The following is a 24,401-nucleotide window of genomic DNA, read 5'->3' as shown; positions in this document are numbered from 1 at the left end:
TGGGGATGCCATAGTCTCACTGGCTCCAGACGGGAGCAGTTGGGACTCTCGTGAGGTATTCACTATAAAAAAGAATACATCTCTTGGCCTTTGAAACAATCGAGTATTTTTTAAATAAGTCTTTTTATAAGCCCAGAAAAAAAATAATGTATAAGGCCTATGAAAACTGCTTTAAAGTTCAAAATCTCCTACTTACCAACCCATTTTCGGTTATAATTTCATTGTATAATGTGGCAAATTAAGTAATTTATAAAATTATCGAAAAAAAAAAATTTATGCCTGAACATCCACAAAATAAAATAAAAGGCACTTTTTGGCCATGTTTTTTTCTTGCATAAATCAAAACAGGCGGATGGTGTTAAGCGGGAATTTAAACCTTATCGCCATCTACGTAAGGGTTGTTATTGGTAGCGGCTCAATTTAAAATATTACACGACGTAGTGCATCGCCTTAAGGATATGATTTTTGTATTTATTTGTAAGAAACAAACTTTTGAACCATTGACTTTGCGCGGTAAAGGATAGATTTGATTGCAATTTTTAATAGGCGTAAGGTGGGAATGATGTCCTTGTTCTACTTGGAAAATTTTCTGAGGAAATAGAGTCATTGATCCCTTCAGCACAAGGTTGATATTTGTTACATAGGTCGTTAATGATTTACCGGCCTTTGAGTTTGCTATGAGTCCTTGTCCTTTCTCTCCTCAAAGAGATCCTCCACACAGCATCCCCAAGGGTGACATTGGCCTTGAGGGAAATTATTTTACTCGGGTGACGTTAATGAAAAAAAAAACTTTTTAATACAAAGATAAAAAATATATTATATACACAACCTGTTATGTAGGTATATCTACATATAATTTTTTTACATTAATGTTGGTTAGAGGTAAGAGTTTTATTTCGTCTTAACACCAATAAGAAGATAAACGGGAAGGGTATTACTTCGGTCCGATATTTTTTGTCAAAAGTGCCGCAACTGATGGGTAGGCACTTACAAAAGTGCCTAACCCACGTACCCAAGGACCGGTGGCTTTTCAAATCTTATTGACTGTGAATAATTAGAAATTATGGTCATTTTACAAAAATACCCGGGATTATCCCCAGCGAAAACAATTTAGGTATTTCCAACGTGTGCTCTTTACAAGCCAACCATTAAATAACTTAATATTTAAATAGCGAAGGAGAAACCTTAAAAAAATATGCAGCCAATACAGCAATGCTTGAATGTGTTCAATATAGCAATGCTTGAATGTTTTCAATATATCAATGTTTGCATGTATTCAATATGGTAATGCTTGAAGGTATTCAATATAGAAATGCTTGAATGTATTCAATATAATAATGCTTGAATATATTCAATATACTATTATTTTTTTCCATGACAAATTGATAATATTATCTTTTGATGGTCTTTTGATGGTCTATTGATCTGCATTGATCGAGGTGATGTTTATTTGATTTTAAAAGAAAGATTTTGAAAAGTTAAGATACCTATCTACTCCAGGATTCAAGTACTATATGCGTCCGTATTTTTGTATGATTCGTCTGTTTCAAATTTTCGTTTAAAAATCTAATTATCTTCAATATTTAAACCTATGTAGTCGTTTTCATTACTACATGGCGGGATGAGTTAGATTTACGGGAAGATATCATCAAAATTAGAGTAATGCCATTGTGATCTATGCAGTAAACACGCACACTGTTACATGTGTCGTGTATGAGAAAAATGAAGAAATTACAGCAGAATTATCAACGGTACGCCATTATTTATTTCCCTTGCTTTTCAGATCGGATGCGGATTACAGTACGTGCAGAAAACAAGTGCTTTTATTGCTGAGAATTATTACGTATCAAATAATATTCGCAAATACACGGAGTAAAACGATCCTGTTTAAAGTGATAGCATGCCAATTTCCTAATAAAATATTAGTCATTCAGAATATATCGAGAACACTTGTTCTTTTCCCAATAAATATCACGACATAATGCGACAAAATCAGTGTGTCAATTTATGAATTTTTATTTTATTCAATTTTTCAATGTATTTGTATGAACACGTGTTCCTAGGTCCTCATAAAACATTCTCTTTTAACTGATACTTTGTTAGGAACTCTTGTCAATTCAATCGTCAAAGGCCTGCAGTCCTGTTTTTAACAGGAAAACGAATAATTTGAACAGATTTTCAATAAATTTTATTTAATATCAGTAAGTTTTCTACTTCTAGAATCTCTAATATTAATATAAGTAGATTATTTATAACGGTATCATAATGTTGATATACGAATATTGTGGTAAAAAGTAGTAAAAAAAAATCATTTAGGTTGAAAAGGTATTGCTGTTATGTACCGAAATATAAAACTGTTTGTATGACCCTCCCAGAAAACAGATATTTCTAGAGAAGAAAGGCCGAAAGCAGGGTTTGGATATTACTCTCAGAAAATCCTTTAAGCGTCGCGAAGGGACGGCGATCCGTACAAAATTAATTATCTCATCTTCCACCGCCACAATGTACCGACGTGTACATAAAAATATGGGAAGGGTCCGCCGGCCGACAGCAGAGAAATGACGTCCAGACGACGGAACGCCAACGGAACCCGACGGAACACCGACGGCGAAAGGCGAGACAGGAGACATCGTCGGTGTGTGAGGCCCTTTAGTTCGTAAGGACGTTTCCACACGTGCCAAGAGGATATTATTACTTTGTAACGTAATCTCTTTTGGTCCTTCGAATTCTTATGTTCTAGTCTCGGGAGAAATCAGGCATTAAATAAAATGTCTAAGTTAGTTTACAGGTAGAAGTAATCGGGGACTAGGGTCGGGTAATTTCATGGATCATAAGTCATCAGCCACAAAGGTAATTTAAAGATAGTCAGAAGTTTAGGAATTAGAAATAGAAAGATAGAGGAGATATACTTATACACAATTTTAAGATCGCTAAATCTATTCTGAATTGCGAAAGGCGGAAGAAATTACACTATGATTTTTTTTTTAAATTAAACTCGATTTGGTTTTATTTTAAAGATAATTAGCGCTTTTGTTATATTCTTTTCGTGGCTTAAAAGGGACAGACGACTCTTTGTCCGTTAATTTGACAGTAAGTTATCGAGATAATTTACAAACGCGGCTTTGTTTTCTTCTTTCTTGAATCGAAGGAATGTACGCGTAACGACCGTCAAAAACCAAAGATTTTTGCTAGGTATCTGGCTTGTAAATAACGTATTTCTTTCTGTCTGGTGTCAAATTTTTAATTATTTATAATCTACGAGTATTCTATTCAAGTTATTTTAATGTTTGCATGCTATTTAATGCACATTTCACTTTGCAGAGATGTGCATTGTGATGCAACGAAGCATATTTCGGAAAAAAGTTAGGATAATCCGTTTTCATTACCCAGCCCACCCTACCCGAGTGAGAACATACCAATGATATCGTGAATGGTCCTGTCACTGAAAGCTTTCTTGTAATTACTAACGCATAATACATAATGGAAAGAAAGATAAACAACGGAACTCTCAGAGGTATCTATAATTAAGACATATTTGACTTATTTCTTTATTGAAATATGAAGGAGAGTTTCTTTACCATTTGGCAGCATTGACTCAAAACAAACAAAAAATGCCCAAAGAAAGAAAACGTAAAGCTGATAGCTGATACCTACCCTGATGTGTGGCAATGAGGCATGGAATTAGTAGAGGAAGGATAAAAGTAGACTGAATGCTGAATGAGATGATCTCTGAGGCGTATGTGGGTTAAAACCATGTATAATCGTGTGAAAATGCGGAGATTCGCAAAGAATTCAAGGCTTTGGTTTGGGCATGTAAAGCGAATGAACGAAGAAATGAGCATAAGGAGAATATATGACGCGAATTTGAATGCTAGAAGAAGTCGATGACGCCCGAGAAGACATTGCAGGATCAAGTGAATACTTGAGCAAACCAAAATATCAAATACCAAGTACTTGAGTCGGGCCGATGAGACGACGTATGAATGTGAATTAGCCACGAAGTGTGTGCCAAGACCGTGTTGTTTGTCGGTCTGTCCTCTGCCTACTCCTTCAACTCAAACCCAGAAATGTTGAGTTATTTCACTATAAAACTAGGGTCTCGATATATTCGGGCCCCACGCAAGTGCCTCTTCTTTCAGTGGCTAAAATAATAAAAGAAGTTGTGAGATGCGAGACTGAACTCGGGCTGATTACGTTTTATGAATCCCGTGGGTTTGTTTTTTGATGGAACAGTAGGAAACAAAGTTTACGACTTTTCCTGGCTCGGTTAGCGAAACAACATGCACTTGGCTGGCCATTTTACGGTCCATAACGTATCGCAGATGTATTTATAGGGGGTGATTTATAATCCGCCCTGTGTAATAATGCTTTCGAGTTACCATGCAAAACGTTGTATTTATATGTTTCGTTATTTGAGGGACAAGTTGTCGTGTCAATGGCAATTAATCTTCCTAGTGGATGGGTCATCGGGCGGAGCCGGATTGAGTTGGAAATAACAATCCGTGAGAACGAAAAATGATAATCCTAATGATTCTATATACGCAGGGGCGTGCCATGGCTATATATTTTCTACAACTAGCGAATCATCATGTCATTCACCTCCATTAGTTGAGACAATGAACCGGCACGGAACTCTGTCCTGGCACACTCCTGGCTTCATTCATCTCATACTCTTCTTATATACTGATTCTTGACATGACCCTAACAAAGTATTTTTGTTTATTTTTCGGAATAACTTTATTGAGTAAAACCTCAAATTATAATATTTAAATATTGAAGACAATATTAGTGATTTCTAAACGAAAATCTGAAACAGAAAAATCAGAAAAGGAAACGGTCACATCTGGGTCACATCACGTCCCAGATGTGACCGTTTCCTTTTCTGATTTTTCTGTTTCAGATTTTCGTTTATCATTCACTAATATTGTCTTCAATATTTAAATATTACAATTTGAGGTTTTACTCAATAAAGTTATTCCGAAAAATAAATATTCATTCTAGATTTGCAGAAAAGTCAACAGATGTCGCACATTAAAAATAAAAAAATAAGATAGGTTTATCTAAAAAGACGCTGTCTGGATTGCATTTAGTTCGGGTTGAATCTTGCGATCATACATAAAGATAGTTGCCAGTAAAAATGTGCGGTAAAAAAATGAAGACAATGTTAGTAGTTCTTATTCGAAGTATGATACAGTTAAAAGTGACCGAGGGGAATAGGGTCCCATTGGCTCAGTTGGTAGAGCACTGTCCCGGAAAGACAAGGGACCTGGGTTCGTGTCCCAGATGTGACCGTTTTCTTTTCTGATTTTTCTGTTTCAGATTTTCGTTTAGAAATCACTAATATTGTCTTCAATATTTAAAGTATTTTTGGTTCACTTAACCGTTCCATGGTGTAAGACCATACACCTTCACCAAACGGAGAAAAATAACTATTGATGATTTATTAATAATCTCATCAAATTGTTGGTAATCTGGTTAAAAACGGGATTGCAGGTATTAACGAATGAATTTATAGGTTACCTGATTAACATATTCGTAATTCAATAAAATATTATCGGGAAACCTGTTAATTCATTGCAAGGTCGCAATCCCGTTTTTAGGCTTGGAATAAACTCCCTCCGGAACTAAGATCCATAACAAGTCCAACAGAATTCAGGTCTAAACTAAAAACTTACATTTTTAAGCTATCATACCCATAAATTAAATATACCAATCCTGAGAGAAAGTCAAGTTATATCCAATTTTCCAATTATGTCCTAAATCCTGTATCTAAATTTCGCTAATAAACAATAATTTAATGTTAATCAAGTGTTAATCTCTAGTAACCTACCAGGTAAGTATTGTACTATATATTATCTCCATATATAGTTATGTAATAACATAGATCATTGTAGAAATGTATTATATATCTGCGCTATACAAATCATCCAAATATTATTATTGTTATTAACAGAAAATTACTTTAATTACCAATATCAAAACTGGAACTGATTTATCGTGAATTCTCGCTAGTATTCCATAAAAAAAATGTCAAAAAAAGAAGTTTTTTTTTAATTTAGCGATAATAGTGGTACAAAAATCTACGAAACGCCCTTGCTATATAGATTAGAGGTTGTAATGCGAGTTTCAGTTGAACTGTGGCGTGCGCCGCGGGTCAAACACTGTGAATCTAAAAGCAATTAATCTTATTTAAGTCACTTATAAGTGCACTCTCATGTAATGCGGTCTCTATTCACGTGGGGAAAAAAATCATTTTTATTGGAATAATTTTTCTTTCAATATTTTTCAAAGGTTATACCCATCAATGTAATATATCACTGAAGAAGAACCTACTAATACATCTAAACGAAACATGAAACAGAACAAGACACAAAAAAAGGTAACGGTCTCAACTGGGAATTGAACCCAGGATCTCTGTCTTACCGGGACAACGCCTCTAACCACTCGTCCATTGGGACTTAATTATTATAATAAGTCATTTTTGTCGATCTCATATTTCAAATTTAGAATCAACTATATTTTCTTGCAACTAATTTTTCCCATACTTTTGGCAGCTATCTTTTTTTTAATGATTACTAATTTACTAAATTGGTTTGTAACCTAGATAGTGTCTCGGATAAAATTAAAATTAAAATTATTTGCAAGCTTATATTGTTAATTCTGAATTTGAAATATGAGATGGAAAAAAATGACATAGGTTTCATACAAACACAATATTGTATTCGTACGCCTTTATTGAAAGAATTGGGTTTTTATACGAACAAAACTATTTATTCATATTAATATTGCGTATGTACGGGCGCAAACAAATAATTAAGTACAAATATTTAAAGCATGATTAAAAGTTTTTTTTTTCAACGACATTTTTACAACCTATTCAACAAAATAAGTTCACGACAAATTTCATGACGGCAGAGCTCACTGTTCGAGAGTTTTTAGGGTTTTAGGAAACAAATGTTTTGTTAGACAGTAAAAATGTGTAGTTTTAGTTTTTTTCGAAAACAATTTTTCGCAAGTAATGCGTAGAATAATAAAATTGTAATCTTGCCGCTGAGAGCTCCGTTACAATGACTGTTACATGTGTAGTTTATGAGAAAGCGGGAGAGGTTATCAGTACAAAATAACTTTCTTTTCAACTTAATGCCTGAGACTCGGAGTTACGCATGATCAACCCATCAAAAATCAAATAACTTGGGTCAAATTTTCTTGATTTGATACATAAATCATAAATTTAGCTTCGGTAAACAAAAATGGTAATAATGATGTTTGATATTCATATATGCAAGGTTCGATAGCAGGTCGGCACAATACTCCCAGTGGATAGGAAAGGAGTATATGAGTATATAGTATATATTGTAGGAGTGGCCGTGAGTTTATTAAGAAATGCTTCATAACATTATACCCAATATTACCGGCCAAATTGCACGATGGGCCGTGAAAGCTATTTATTACGGGTCTATAAATTGATTGACTTCTTGTACGGCTGTCGTGTGGAGGAAATGGAATGTTAAATACCGCCCGAATATCACTACGAGCCACCAACGTATTGTGAACATAGCTGCTTCACCAATATTGAGGCGGCTCGCTACGATATGTAGGTACTGAAAGACGCATTCTTATTATGTAGGTCGCGATTTCTATTATCGCCCTTAACGTGGAAGAAATATTTCTACTTAACCCGTAGGATGCCGGGGGTAAAAAGCCAATCGCCAGCCGTACTAACTTTTTGTAATAACTTACCTTTTTTTAGCAAAATTATGTTTTTCTAAATTGTAACATATATTTCTTTTAAATTATCCTATGTAGTTTTCCAAGGATAGCTGCTTAAATTCAGAGAAATTATATTTTTTCTCTAATGTTATAAAAAATACAATGTAATGAAGACATGCCAAAATATACTTTCCATGTAAATAAGCGTTCTTTACAATTAAAATAAGTCATAAGGCTGTGTTGTTTTGAAATGAGAATATGTATAGTACCTATCGCAATGTCATTTATTCAGTTCCTACCGATCCCTAAGCATCACCTTGCTGGAAAAGTGTTTGAAATTTGGAACAATGAAAAGAACAGATCAGAACTTAACTGAACTAATTTCAATTTCAACCATCAATCCGGAGCCAGTAGAATTACGCATAAATCAACGTCTATACATTGATAACTTCGGGCTTTTTGTATGAAAAAAATTGGACCTAAAAAAACCATAGATATGCCAATATATAGACAGTAAAATTCTCATTCGGAGCCTACTCATTATACTACACACCAATGAAAAACTTTGAAAGTTTATTCCATAGATTTTCAGAGTTTTTCACTAGTCAATAGTCAATAGTTAAGCAAACATATGACGTCACAATATTTCGGTTCAAATTTTCGATCGGAGTTATTACGTCCTTGGGGAATATTGTGTGGCTGAATGATGTGAACGAAAGGAAGGAAAAAAGGAGATCATTGGAAGTTCACGACTTGATATGAACGGTTAGCATAGCCTTTGCAATTATATTAAATATCAATTTTGAAAAAATAATCATCTCTCTATTATTAAATCTTAGGATACCAAAATTACTTTTTGTGGAATTTATTAGTACAGGAAACTGCCTAAATGTCATCGGAAGCCCGTAAAACCCATTTGAGTTATCAATAAATGAGCCCATGTAATTCCGAGAGAAGTTAAATTGTAATGTGTTCATTCGGTGGGAATCCGTTCAGCGGACCAGGTAATGAAAGGTAGGAGATGTGGCGGTGTGAATGGAGGGGAGATGAAACTGTGGTGGTCCAGTGGATGGCCAATGCCCACCGCCGGACAGATTGAGCTTAATTGATTTTCCAATTCTATTACCGATTCAATTGTACGTGCTCACTAGTAGCCCGCCTCACACACGACGCTGCTACAAAGGCGGTAGGACCAGCTTTTTTACATTTGAAAGTAAGATAAGGAAAACACAATGAGGTATTAATTAAAAAATCATTACAAAGACCGGCGAGATTAATAGAGCTTACCGCGATGCATCAGAAAGGAAGTCGAGTTATTTACTTACAAATGTGTTTATCTGTTTGTATTTATGTAAATATCCACAAGAGCCTTATTATGTATAATCTTGGGAAATAAAGTTATTTCAATTTTATTTGATATAAGTAGTATACATGGAGTTAAGATTTACAGGGTTACTTGTAACATGACAGATCCTATCCCATTTATAGCCACCAATGAAGATTGAACAACAATACGATTATTGTTCATCTGACGCGCTCATATTGTGAGGGGAATTGAGTCATCCTCAAAGTCCAGTTAAAGGGCCATAAAACCCACACACAAGTCAGCTAAGAGACATATTTACGAGGAAAGGCGAGCGAGGGTTTCAGGGGTAAAGGGATGGCGTTAATACCATTACCGCGAGTTATGTATATGTCACAGGCTCAAAAGATGGCCTTTTTCTACGACACTCCACTCCAAAAAGACGATGCAGTACGAACAGAAATAACTCGAGACACTCCCTTCAATCGTTCAATCAAAGCGGATGCGGTGAGACAGGTGAGAAAGAGAAGACGAATCCAAGGAAAAGAAAAGCAAGCACGTGGGCGAAACATCCAAAGGTTGGATAAGGCAATAAAGCAACTATGCAGCAATAACAAAGACATCGCGCGGAGCTAGGAGAGCAGAAGCATCGAGCATCGAGACAATGGGGACCACTATCGGGGATTAGATTCGATTGCTCTGAGCGAATACTGCAGGCCAGGGTTTAGATGATGTACAATACGACGCAGGAGGTATTACAATATTATGATGGGCAACATGCCTACATGTCCAGGAACTAACTACATTGGCCAAGTTGCCCAATGTCTACAATTTCCGAGGGAGGTCGTTTAACAATTTTGCATTGTTTGTTCGCAGCTTTTAGTGAATATTATTATTTATACAGAGATAATAACATTTCCTTAGCTAAATAACAGTAAAACATGAACGTCTTGAATGAACCAAGATATACAAGGCGAAATTGAAAACCCTGGAGTACCTAAATCAATTTACGATTTTCTAATTTTATTTTATTTGGTTTTACGCCCTGCCGGGCGATTTTAAGAACAGAATATACCTTAGTGAGCTATCAAAAATTATACCCAAAGTTTTTAAAGCACGAAATAACTAAATGCAACAGTGACATAAAATAATATAGAAACTAGAACAATACTATGATATATATCAACGCTACTTTAATTTGTAGGATTCACTCATTACGCTTAATTCTATAAATGGAGTCAGTAAATATATCAATAGTACCCCCAAAATTGTTGCCCAGATTACGCATCCTATTGGATAATGAGTGTATCTTATAGTTGGCATGCATACACAACATTGCAGAAGAATGTTACATTTTGTCTTGTGTTCCTATATCGGCACAAGGAATGTGATAGTGGCGATAACGGCAGGGCTGTCAATTAAGTTGGTAATGACTCTGTGCAACACAACCAGGTCTGACATAATTCTTCTCAGATATATCGGTTGCCATTGATAAAGCGTCTAGTGGAGATTAAGAAGGGAAAGAGAGTGCCGGTCCAGCACTGGGTAGTGGGTACAGTTGGTACATCGAATATAGACTACAGAGTGTGGAGTGAGTGGAGTGAGTGGAGTGAGTGGAGGGAGGGAGGGCAGCTGAGAGGAGAGCCTTCGGAATATTTGACGTCTCTATCGGAGTACCGCCGGGAGAGCCGAGTAATTCAAGCTTAATTTCCCGCCAGCAGTATTTACATAAACATCTTTGTACACGACTCACAATGCGTCCCGCTGTTGCTCGCTCTGGCCAGCGTTCACTGCCCAATCGCCCAGTCGCGGTCGCCCAGTCAGCAGTCGCCCAGTCAGCAGTCGCCCAGCCAGCAGCCGCCCATGCCCCAGGGCTGACCACCGTATCTACAATCTATTAGCCGGATTTTAAACTAATCAATTATTTCTGACTTCATTAAATTACTTTTTGTGAATCAGATATCCATCGAGTACACCCAACAAAATGGTACATTTATTAGACAGATAACAAAGTAATGTCCGACCAAGTCGACAGTTCTCTGCAATTAAAGGCGCATTTGTATCAATTGAAGGCTTATAACTTAATCGTTTCACAACAAAAAGTTACCCAACGGGTTCTGTATATTGTATAATTAATTATCTCAAGCACGATTACATTCTCTACTAGTATTATTGTCTTATTGAATCTTTCCAGACGAGGCGGTGACTCGGTGGAATAATGAGAAAGCATTCCACGTGGAGGTCGAATAAATCAAGTTCAACAATTTGATAAGTGCAGCATGCAAATCATGATAGTCAGCAAGCAGAAGCAGCAAGCAGCCGGTCTCGGTGCAGTTATCGTGGAAATACCTACTCCTGTCATCCCCTGTGGTCCGCGGGACGGGCAATGTCTGGCAGGACGCAGGACACAGGCTAACAGAGGCCAGGCTGCACCAGGTACCAGGACACATTCAGGCAACAGCCGCCCGCATTACTGATTACTCATGCACGAGTTGATATCCCCGCGCTCCGTGCCAGCTATTACGTCCAGCGACTCTCGTTCTTTACAACCACTTTGTAACGGCATATAGACGCTTACGTAAATAGAGATTATTCGGCTGCCGCACGGATATATCCGGAACCGAGGAGAGATAAATATTTACCCGACTTAATCATTTTACAGTCGAGTCGAGATTTATGAAAAGTCTCGGAGGAATTTCACGGAGATTGAATCATTAAAAGCGACGCAAATGTTTGCTACCGCCGCGTTTTTTCCTTTATTGTTAATAGTGCAGCACGATCGTGAATCTTAAATATCCGGTCGAATTTAAATTCAAGGTCTCTGAATTCTCACAGAATCGATTTAAAAGACCGTAAAATTGTTGTTTAAATATTAGCCACAATCGAATCCATTCAAAAAAATTCCCAGGACTAAATTAATCAAAATCAACGTGAAGATGGTTGGGATGAGTAACTAAAAGGCCTTACACACCTCCCTACAATTGGAGGCAATTTCAGTTAAGTGGTGGTGGTGGGGTTAAAATTAGCGTCTTCTCTACACACCCGCCCCTGTTACAGCGTGAAACTGACCGTGCAGTGAAACGTTCGTCGATCAATATGAAAAATAGGAATTGCTCTAGCGCTTTCTTGCGTGCAAGTGTGTAAAAAAAGAAAAATTTTGGTGAAGAAATGATTGATGAATCGCTGTAATTTTAGCCACATAAATGTAGATGATATGAGAGTAGTGGAACCAGCAGACGTAGAGAACTTATATCGATATATATTATCTAGGGTGCTCCCCACCACTGCCCCGATATTGACTCCGATTGCGGGGAGGTGTGTAAGGTCCTTAATTTTTCGATGGCTCGTTCGACAATAGCCCTACAATACGGAATAAGTAACCACTGTCGGTAATTACTCGCTAGATGGAATGTTTTCTCTAGCAACGGTTACAACAACGTAATCAAATAGCGCAGAGGCCTAATACTAAGCTACATTCCTTCGGCATTCTCCATAAGGTCAACCGCTTACTGGCCACCGCCACTGGCCACTGGGCACTGGGCTACCTTTCAATGGAGGGAAAGCTTCTGACCTCTACTCACATTCATTATAATTGATGCTATATCGCTTTTGTTATTACAACCTACTTCAAAAAACAATAAAGATATTTATATACATACAGTTACTACGTTTAATCTCATTGAACAATTGAAAAATATGGAACAACTCATCAATGCCTTTGACAGTTACACGTGTGCTTGTTAGCTTTTGGTCTGCTTATGTCATGGTGTGAAATATCATCTAAATGTTGTTAGAAGGAGAAAACACCACGCTTTGTATTCAAATCTAAAAGCTTACCACATTCTAATTAAAATGTGAAATAAATGTAAATGAGAAGAAAAATTTGTGAATTTTTAATTAATTATTTTTATACGAAACGACACAAAATGAGGTGACAATAATGTTTATAATACATTTGTCTAATAAAATTTGTGTTTTTCTTGGTGAGCCATTTTTATAAAAAAAATCACGTTTGCATTCAAATTTTAATAATTAAAAAAATATACAGTTTATTTCTAACAATTAAATTTGAAAGCGTGTTCCAACACATTTCAAAAACAGTTTTCAGATATATTAAGAAATATTACGTATATTTAATTATATTGCAAAGCGGAAATATTCCGACCATCTGACCGAATATGCCAAAGGGATTAAAAGCTTCATAGGTCTTGATGGAAATATTATTCTTCATAAATATAAGTATAAGTATTTCCGTAGACATCCTAATTGAAGTATTTCCTTGAACGCATTTGGATGCTTTACACAGAAACAGAGATTTCTATACGTACTTTAAGCGGAGTTGGTATCAAACGTAATGATGTTTACAATAAATTGAGAACTTCAAAGGAGAACGGAGATTTTCACGAGAACTGAATTAAGACGTCTGCATGCAATAACAACAAAGAAAACCAGAAATACAGATTTACATGGAAATGCAAGTCATTGGGAGTTTTGAATATTCTGCAGCAATGTTATTACCGGCCTTAATTAGCGGCAGGTACTGTTACGTCGGTTATTATTGTCGACAGGGTAGAGAAACTTGCCAATGCATATCTGATTGGTCAGAAAACTGCATCGAGAGCTTAAAATGAATGAATTATTATTATCCGTCATGTATTGCTCATTAAAGGTACACAAAATTATTAGAAACGTGGCAATTGGCTAGCGACTTGATCCAACTAGTGGTGATAATGATCATAAGAACAATGAGAACGTTACAAAAACTATATCGCTAAAACCATGACTTGTTTTTCAGAAAAACAATACAGCTTCAGTAAGAGTTCACAACTCTGAATTGAAAAGGTGTTTGTTTTAAGCATTGTCAAGGGACAATGCTTCCCAACCTTCTTGTTCCCCATCTCCTACACCACCTCTTCACTTATTTCAGCATCAGAATCCGGAAAATCATGGGCTCATGCGCATTTTGCCATGTCCGGCAGTCACGAATGTCGAAGCGACAATGGCACAAACTTTCATCCTTCTCGTTGAAAATGTCATTCATTTGTAGCCGGGTTATTGAAGTTGGTAATTATCCCGATAGATACTGTCGGCATCGATTTTAAAGACGTGTTCACGTCAAAGGGGGGTCCCATCAATTAAATCTGCTCATTTTTTTGTGGGGGTGAATCAACGTGATGGTGTAACACTAAGTTGTCAGTTGCCTTTATGATCTAGGACTCCCTCCCAAGTTTAAGAAACTATAGGAAACCATAAACGTCACAGAAATAATATGATGTCTTCCGACTCTACCCCCATTTACATTTCGTTGAATATTATCATACAGAACTAGGAACGTGTCCGTGGTACGCACCGAAAATATCAACAAATAGAAGTGTAGTATAGGAGTATCTACGTGTCCGAAGTGAGGTAAAAACTTTCCTCACTTTGAGTAAAAATGATAAAAAAACAGTTCAGTTAAAAAAAGTTCTTACAGAATATTCAATTTCATTGGTCTGCCTTACATACCTATACGAATTCAACACACCTTTAAAAATGATATAAATTCATGAAAAGTGATGAAACAAAAACTAGGTTAAAAAGGTTACGTATTTTAGATTCATTTTTAAATGTGTGTTGAATTGTCATTAATAATAATAATATTTGGATGATTTGTATAGCGCCGTTTTTGTGCAAAATCACCTGTGTCGAGTTGTCATGGAGCCATGAACCGAAAGGTCTTATCGTAAATTGGAGACATCAGTTTTCTTTTAAGTTCTGTATAGATCACACTTCTACAGTTTTGTCTCTTCAGTGGAGGATGCACCACACCACGTGTGTGCCGGCAGAGCGAAGAATGCGTGAGATACTCTTTCCTCTGTGCGTGTGCCCTTTTAGGATGCAGGGCGCATTGCATAATGGGCCCGCATAGGAAGCAAGGGGGGGGGGGGGGCAAGGGGGGGGGGGGGACTGAGGACTTCCGGCCATACACACTACACAAGTCTAATCTCACGTCTCGCCTGTGAACAACACCGAAATAACATCTAGCATCAATCAAAGGTTAACTGTTAACTATTTCATCGGTGACTTCGTCGTACGACGTTATTTTGTGGTTTTGGTTGCGAGTATAAAAATTGTTATCCAAAATAAATCAACACGTTACAAAAAGTTTTCTTTCATAAACGAATTTCAAACATTGTTGGGTTATTCGTAACCCGGGAATGTTTGTCTTTCTTTAAAAAAAAAAAATAAATAAAATAAAATAAATAAATACTAGGTTGTAGTTCCGTGAATAGAAGGCCTAGAGTACAAAAATGTACATTTCTAATTTTCTCTTTTTTAATAAATCAACAAAATTTAAAATCATAAGATTCGTTAGTAGGTACTTAAATACCATAAATATTATATGTAAAATTTTCTTTTTAATTTCAAATAAGGAATTATACAATTTGTTCAAAGAAATGTTACTATCTTTTTCAAACCATCTTCACGCCGGTAGGTACCACAATATTGAATATTCCGATTTGACAGCTCGTAGTAGGAACCGCGACCATGCGAACTCTGGCGGTATAAAAGCGTAGTATCCAACACGGCGACCATCTTGACCGGAAACGGAACGAAACAAACAAATTTACAGTCAGATGTAAATGCAAAACGATCAAGAAGTAGTGGTAGAGATAAAACAGGAGTTCGCTACCCTACCCTACATAAAATGTCGTCAAGAAGTAGTGGTAGAGATAAAACAGGAGTTCGCTACCCTACCCTACATAAAATGTCGTCAAGAAGTAGTGGTAGAGATAAAACAGGAGTTCGCTACCCTACCCTACATAAAATGTCGATACACGGAGAAAAACGAGTATGGCTGATTTATTGAAATCCTGTTTAAACCGCGATTGCAATCCATTTCCTAATAAAATACTAGTCCATTCGGGATATATAGGAACACGTCTTAATGCAGCTGTGCTTTTCCTGATAAATATAATGACGAAATGCGACAATATGAAAAATTTTATAAACACGTGTTCCGACATCCTAATAAAATTTGTAAGCAAACCTGTGAATTCATTCGTTAAAGGCCTGCAGTCCCGTTTTCAAAAGAAATACGAAGAATTTGACCAGATTTTTAATAAATTAAATATCAGTAAGTTTTATCTGTATACACTTCTCTAAAGTTCACAAAAAGTTCCTCTGAAATTCATAGTTCGCAAAACTCGTAAAAAGGTTTTAGAAAGTTTTTAGGAGGTTGCAGTTTTTGTTTTTATATAGCCATCCTGTAAATTGGAACATACTAATAATAATAATAATAATTGGATAATTTGTAGAGCGCCGTTTTTGTGAAAAATCACCTCAAGGGCGCTGTACAATTTATTTCCTAGGATCTACATTTGTTATTTAGAAAAGATACCAAAACATACTTACCTGGCAAGTCACTTCCGACAAACACACTTATATTAAAAAGTTTATGCTTATAAAAGATAAAACTGCACGCAGAGGACACTATATCAAAAAACACTGGTCATCGCATGACCTTAAGTCTGCTATAGTTTTTTTTAATTTAACTGTATTTTAACCGTCTTAAAAAGCCCACAAATTGTTAGTTGTTATCATTTTTATATATTTATTTTTAATTATTATTTTTATTTATATTATTTTATTTTTAGTATTTTTTATATTTTGTTAATTTAAATTGCCGTCTACTGTGAAAGTGAAGGTTTCTGAAATTATGGATACGACTGTCTGAAAAGGTGCGTTTTAAGTTACATAATACATAATAAAATTAATTCTAATTACCAGTACAACAATGATAATTGCGTAATGGTATGGTTTTAATTAGTGCGAAGCTTGAGGTGTTTATAAATGAATACATAGTATACATATAGAAGTGTACTGACCTTGGATCCAGAGCTGGTCCACCCTGGAGTGCATGGTGGCCGACTTGAGCCCCACGCCGAAAGTGGCGAGGACGAGCAGCGCGACGAACAGCACCTTGCCGGCGTGCGCGTGCAAAGCGCGCCCGAGAGAGGCCAGGCGCGTCTGCAGTCGCGCGCGCGCCCAAAGCGCCCAAGCGCCGCCGGCGATGCGCCCCTGGATTTTAATAAACACGTCAAAAAATTACATATCTAAAGAAACAAACAATGGTGGACAGGGGCGGCTTTATTGACAGGTACATAGGTATTGACACCGATTCATAAAAGCCATACTATCTGATTTTGTATTTTCTGGCAGTTTCCTGATAAACTCCTAACATATCTGAACACGTGTTCATGCACCTGCGTTAGTCTTGATATATATATATATATGGACATCGTTGAAAATATGGTATTTAACTATTTATAATTGGTATTTTACTATAAGTTTATCGGGAAACCTATCAAATCATTCGTTGAGGGCCTGCAATTAGAGCTGATTACGAATAATTTTAAGAGATTCTTAACAAATCAGCAATACTCATTTTTCTCCGCGAGGAAAGAAAAAAAAACGCTTTGTATTTTCATTTAAAAGTTTACAATAGACGCTCTTCTCATCTTCAGAATTTGGCTGAATTTAAACGGGCTTTAAAAACAAAATTATTTGAAAAATCTTACCATTCAAAAAATCTTAACTTCATTTCAATATTATATAATAAGCCATATTCTAAAACTTCCGGTAATTGTTTGGTTTCGGTTGCCTCCTTATTATACCTTTTTAAAATGTCTGCTCAGAAGATTGTTATTTCTGAGCACAAAGTGCCTCCTGTTTTATATTATGTTTTAGTTTTAATATTCGTGTTTTGTCCTGTCCTACTGTTATTGTTATTCTAAGTTTTGTCATCATTTAGTATAAACAGTATATTTAGTGTTATAATATTAGATCTGTATTGGGTAAGGTACACTGTAGGAATAATTTTAAGAACATGACCACTAATACTGAATTACCGTTTTTAAGTTTGTTATAGTTAAGCGCACTAAGTGAAATGACACTAAACTGCGCTATATAAATTCCATGTTATCATTATTATTATTTTATCGAGGTCCGATGGTAAAATGGAAGGTCTAAGATCCAGCATTGGTTCAGTATCTTCCACTTCTAGTAAGTAATTCGTCTGTCTGTGATATGTATCTTAGCTTATAAAGCTTTTAGGAAAGGTGTACTGACGTACAAATTTCCTTTCCATGACAAATAATAAGACAATACACAAATATAAATTAGATAAATTAAAATTTGCGGTGATGTTTTGAAAAAAAATATCTTTGATTGCGTTTCTGGTTGTGCATTTTGTTTGATACCATGCAATGCGCCAACTAAAGCGGCAGGCAGAGATGCTAGAACCCGACACTACTGGCAAACACTCATTGCTTCATTCACATTCATGTATCGCCTCAATCGATCACTTTCACTTATTTAATCTACCGTGTGCAGATCTCGGAACCCCCGCGAAGCCCCTTAACCCCGATCCTCGCTGATTAGGATTAATGTCCGGCTCTCGGGCCGACGGTTAACGATGACGTACGGAGGCCTGCACGGCAGGGGCCAGGGGTCGAGCCGAGGACGTCGAGGTATTATTACAACGTAACCTCACGTTTGGCTTGCCTCGGAGACGTTGATTAATTCGAATGCAAAGGTCTACGGACGTTTTTAGTAGAATTATAAAAGAACAATAATATGAAAATTAACATTATTTTTAACTAGAGCAGACCCGTAAAATATCAATAATTTAAACAAAAGAAATACACATTTCAAATATAGACTAATTATTAAAATAAAATAATTTTGTTACCTACTTCATCAATGGTTCCTGTAATCAGTTACAATTTTTAAAATGAAAAAATTGGAATGTTTCATGTCACGCACATCATCACAGACAACATGTTTATCAATATCGACACTGTTTTTAACATTATCGATATATTGGTTTTGCGTTGGGACAGACGTATTGATGCAAGCATTTTAATATAATTTACTAGCTGAAGCATACTCGGCGTTTCTCGACTGTTCTCCACTTTCTATAAATGTAACATGGATGCATTATACATGTATAAACCTTCCGGAAGAAATTCTCTAAATGATAATGAAAACTCTATCAAAATCCGTTGCGTAGTTTAGAAGAACCAAGCGCACAAACAAAAAGACGCGGATGAAATTTATCCCGAAAAGAAATAAAATAGAGAAAAGTAGATGTATCCAAGAATTCACATCCTTAAAACTTTACTTACAACCCCGGGTACACATCAGCTAGTATTGTATAAAAAGGAATGGAAGCCGAAGTTTAATATGAAAAAGGAAAGAAAATAGCGGTTGAATTTTAATAGGAAAGAACGTTGTGATTGAATGCAGAAATGAAAGAAAACAACGGTAAAATGTTGACTGTAAAGCTGAAGAGGGTAACCAATTTAATGCAAAAAGAATAAATACAAAAAGTGATAATTTGATAACGTTTGGTAATCTAGCATTCGGAACAAAGAGGAAGCTGGCGGTGAATGAAGCAATGTAGTAATAAAAATATAATTATAAACATATTCTATGTATCGCGCGTCGCTCTAGGTTGCTAGGTAGATGGATATAGGTGGGTGAGTAGGTAGTAAAAGCAAGGCGATTCGCAGGCCGATCACACGCGGCGCCGTAAGCCGTATCAATTTATAACGACATTAAGATCGTTTTGTCGGCTGCGATGGCCGCATGGAGCCAGCGACCTCTTCTGCACGGATCTCCGGTGGCCGGAACCGCGCAATGCGAGACCGCAGCAAGCAATATGGTCGCACTGAGCATGCGACCTCTTCTGCACGGATCTCCGGTGGACGGAACCGCGCAATGCGAGACCGCAGCAAGCAATATGGTCGCACTGAGCATGCGACCTCTTCTGCACGGATCTCCGGTGGACGGAACCGGGCAATGCGAGACCACAGCAAGCAATATGGTCGCACTGAGCATGCGACCTCTTCTGCACGGATCTCCGGTGGACGGAACCGGGCAATGCGAGACCACAGCAAGCAATATGGTCGCACTGAGCATGCGACCTCTTCTGCACGGATCTCCGGTGGCCGGAACCGCGCAATGCGAGACCGCAGCAAGCAATATGGTCACTGGGCACTGGGCAGTGTCAGCTTTTACAATATGATGGAACAAAGTAAACTAAAGCGATTCTAGGAAACCAATTTTTGGAAAATAAAGATACTGTTATAGTTTAATATTGAAACAGCTTTGTGACTATTTGTCAAATTGCCTGGGAAGAAAGAAGACAAAACTACCGACCTACGCCAGTGATATTCAATTATTATTGTAACACACTTGATTTGTCTTCATTCGTAATATTGTTGTCGTTAATAGTACATATTATATTGCTGCTCGAATCATTATTCTAGTGAAAACTCAAAATCGACCCGCGGTGAAATTAAACAGAATAAATTAACAACAGTCACTTTTCTCCGTGAAACATAAGAGAATGTATGAGACGATGGTAATTAAGTTCGTTAGTTTCAGAACCTATCATAAATGTGTAACAAAAAACGTTTAAGTCGAAATCGCGCAGTTCGAGGGAGACAATAAAGATATCTCAGAAAAGCAATTCCCCGCCCCCCCACTTTACCCACATCTCTCGCTGGACCACCTAGCAGCGTCCGCCAAACACTACTATATAATCATATGTAGCTATAGCATACAGTATAGACTAGCAGCAAGCCGCACACTGAATCATTTATCATAATCAACCGGCGCTCTTTTTGTGCCCAAAGTATTATTCCAAAAGTTAAGTTGTGACGTCGAATTACGGCTGATTCTTTACTGTTGGGGAAGTGAAACGTTTTAAGGTTACCCGTTTTTTTAATAAAAAATAAGAGATTATTTATTATCGATAAACGAAGATGAAAGTTTTGATGGGATACAACTGAAACAATTTATTACGAACTATATTGTCAAAACTACAAAAAAAAACTCCATTTCTACTTTTCATTACTACTAAATACCTAACTTATCTCTTTTACTGTAAATCCGAATGCAACCCTATGTTACCCTGTTAAACTTTACAAAGCCACTACTACTGTAAAAAAAATATATAATTTTTTTTTCTCCATTACACAACTAAGTTGCAAAGAAAAATGAAATTTTTCGTTTTGTAATTATGTACATTTCTTAAGGCGATGCACTACGTCGTGCAATATTTTAAATTGAGCGCCTATCAATAACAACCCTTACGTAGATGGCGATAAGGTTTAAATTCCCGCTTAACACAATCCGCCTGTTTTGATTTATGCAAGAAAAAACATGGCCAAAAAGTGCCTTTTATTTTATTTTGTGGATGTTCGGGCATAAATATTTATTTTTTTTCGATCATTTTATAAATAACTTAATTTGCCACATTATATAATAAAATCGTAACCGAAAATGTGTTTGTTAGTAGGAGATATTGAACTTTAAAGCAGTTTTCATAGGCCTTTACATTATTTTTTTCTGGGCTTATAAAAAGACTTATCTAAAAAATACTCGATTATTTCAAAGGCCAAGATGTATTCTACTCGCAGTATTTAATTAAAGCATCTGAAACATTTCTAGGCGACCAAATTTTCAAACCAAAAACACATAATTTTGCATTACTACGTATGGCATCGCCTTAAGGAATAATATGAATTTGTCTCTCCTGGAACGGGAAACTTTCCTAGTTGGACAGGCAAAACTTCCTAATATGTAATTTGTACTGTATCTATCTATCTATAAATAAATAAATAAATAAAATAAAATATAAATAAACTAACTAACCATCACGACCTTTTTTCCGCAGGGTAGGCAGAGAGGACGGAACGCAAATAACTCAGTTTTGGTACACACATTCACATTCATACATACTCTTCTATTATTCTGACTCTTGACATGGCCCAACTCAAGTATCCGATTCACTTGATCGTGACATGTCTTCCTCGGACGTTCCCGACCTTTTCTACCATCGGCATTTGTGTCATATATTATCCTTAATTTGTTCATTCAATCCACGTGCATAAATCATCATTTTCTTAATATTACTCACTAAGTTTACATCGTCTTGCATTCTTTGCGGATCTCCACTTTTACATGGGTTTACAACTGAGGGATCTAATTTTTACAGCATTCAGTGTATTTTCATCCTTCCTCTGCCAGTTCTACGTTTCACTGCCATACGGGGTAGGTACCAAAAATTCATTGTGGACCGCTAGTTTATTATTAATTTTATACATAAAGCGGTTTCGATAAGCGATGTTGTCTCTAGGCTTTGTTCTACGTAGCATGTAGGTACTTGATTCTTTAATAAATATAATGTAATTTTCACATTTTGTGAACGTACCTGATACCGTTGTAGGTTGTACTTACTCACGTCTAGAAATGAAGTCGTTGACGTTATTACGCTGCGAGACAAACAACCCGTGCATAACATTTAATCATTTTAGTGATCTCGCACGGGATCGTAGACGAGAGATAGTAGAAAAGTGAACGAACGGGTAGGAACGAAAACTGGAATAATAATATTGCCGGGATGTTGCTGTCGAAATAAATGGCACGAATTTTGCTACTCGTACCAAACTGTAACTATGATAATAGTCGTAGATGTTATAAAACTTCGTGGATTCCGAAGAAAATGGATTTTGAAAAATATACGAGTGTGAAATCAAAACTAGCGGACTTTCTGGGGCGTCTCAGACTTCTGACACCATTCACTACTGTATACCACAATGTTATCTACTGTTAAAAAAATACATTACATCGACTTTAAATCGACTCCGCATCTCATTCCGATAGAGATTTTGCGTTTAGTATTCCTCGGGCGTCCCCGACTTCTACCATTCAAACCACTCTCTAAAGTTTAGAGTCTAAACAGTCTTGGTACTAATAAGAACAAACATTGAAATTTCAGCTAAATCGGTCGACTAGTTATCTAGTTTGAGAGCACAAACATACGCAAGCTGAATTTTTATATACAGGGCTTTACAATAAGAGGTGTTATTTTGATATTCAATCGTAAAAAATCAATGGTTTCTTTCGTTGCTTGTGTGGCACGTAGCGCCGTCTTGTTGAAAGTAAACGTTGTCCAGATCAATACCATCCAATTCCGGCCATAAAAAAATCATTAATCATCTCTCGATAGCGCAATCCATTCACCGTAACTGTTGCTCCAGCCTCATTTTCGAAAAAGTAAGGTCCAATGACTCCGCCGGACCATAAACCGCACCAAACAGTCACACGTTGAGGATAGAGAGGCTTTTCAACAATAACTCTTGAGTTTTCCGAACCCCAGATGCGACAATTTTGCTTGTTGACGAAGCCACCGAGGTGGAAATGGGCCTCATCACTCAAGATGATTTGCATTTGATTCACTCAAGTGAATTTTAATAATTTCAATGCCTTGTTGAAGCGTATATCGTTCCATTTTTATAAATGGCGTAATTTCTACAAATGTCAAAAAATGACAGCTTCAAAAGTAATATCTACCGAAATAGCGGGCTATTCAAAATAACACCTCTTATTGGAAAACCTTGTATTAAGATTGGCAAAAAAACAAGTCGTAAATTTCGACGATGTAAAAAAAAAGTGAAAAGTAGATTGAAAATAGGTTATTCGGCGGGATTTATCACCGATATGATATTATGTCTGTAGTAAATTGAGCGTTTTCTTGGCAGCTTACTTACTCCTCGCTGCGTCATATCGAGTCTATGGACCAGACTGATGGAGTACATTTATCTCGCCACACATAGTCCATTTATATTTCCCCAGTCTACCTGTCACTGCTGCCACTCCACGGAATGATCAAGTGATATTTGTCATCCTGGGCAAGTTAGCGGTCCACTTATTACGGGAGACAGTAATATCCCCGCACGAGTGACACGGAATACTTCCTATTATTATAAAATAATTATGTCTGCAACGTGATAAAGCTATCGCATGAACTTATGATACGCAATGATCAAGGAGGGCATTAGAAATCAGTTCACTAACTGCTAGAGATGAAAACAATATTCATGCACTGTGTACTAACCTTTTATCCCTTTTATTCTTACATACTTAAATCCCCGATGTTGGTTCCTCTAGCCTTGTCAATGGTGGCCCATACGCGGCTGGTTTAGAGATATTATTTGAGAATGAACTCATTATTCGTAAGTATTTCATCAGTAGTCTATATGTTCCGTTTCAATGACACCCAACGTGGTTATACTGTTTATTTTAATTATCATAACAATGGTTAAAACATTCCGTTACAATGGCGCCCAACGTGGGGCACCACTACAGTATTATCAATGAATAAAGTCTGCAACGTGATAAAGCTTTCGTGTAAACCGTAACAACCACCAATAAAAGAGATGATCACACGATATTTATCACTATTGGCTAGTTACCGGTTGACTTTACTAGAGAGACTGTAACGTCAAAGAATTGTACAAGTTTGGATTGCCAGGGTAGTGCCCGATTATTGTTT

General features: G+C 36.6%; 1 protein-coding gene across 1 annotated transcript in view; it reads right to left on the bottom strand.

Moving 5' to 3' along the window:
- The window catches only part of ptc (protein patched), a 98,165-nt gene that overhangs the window by 43,223 nt on the left and 30,541 nt on the right, over window positions 1-24,401 (bottom strand). The window contains exon 2 of the mRNA XM_089650723.1: window positions 16,882-17,074. Coding sequence (XP_089506849.1) covers window positions 16,882-17,074 — 193 coding nt within the window. The remainder of the gene's footprint in view (window positions 1-16,881; window positions 17,075-24,401) is intronic.

Source organism: Hesperophylax consimilis, chromosome 3, assembly GCF_061612785.1.
Source record: "Hesperophylax consimilis isolate HC1 chromosome 3, BYU_Hcon_1.0, whole genome shotgun sequence".
Classification (NCBI taxonomy): Eukaryota; Metazoa; Arthropoda; class Insecta; order Trichoptera; family Limnephilidae; genus Hesperophylax; species Hesperophylax consimilis.
The sequence above is the reverse complement of the archived record's forward strand: the minus strand, read 5'-3'. Positions and strand labels throughout refer to the sequence as shown.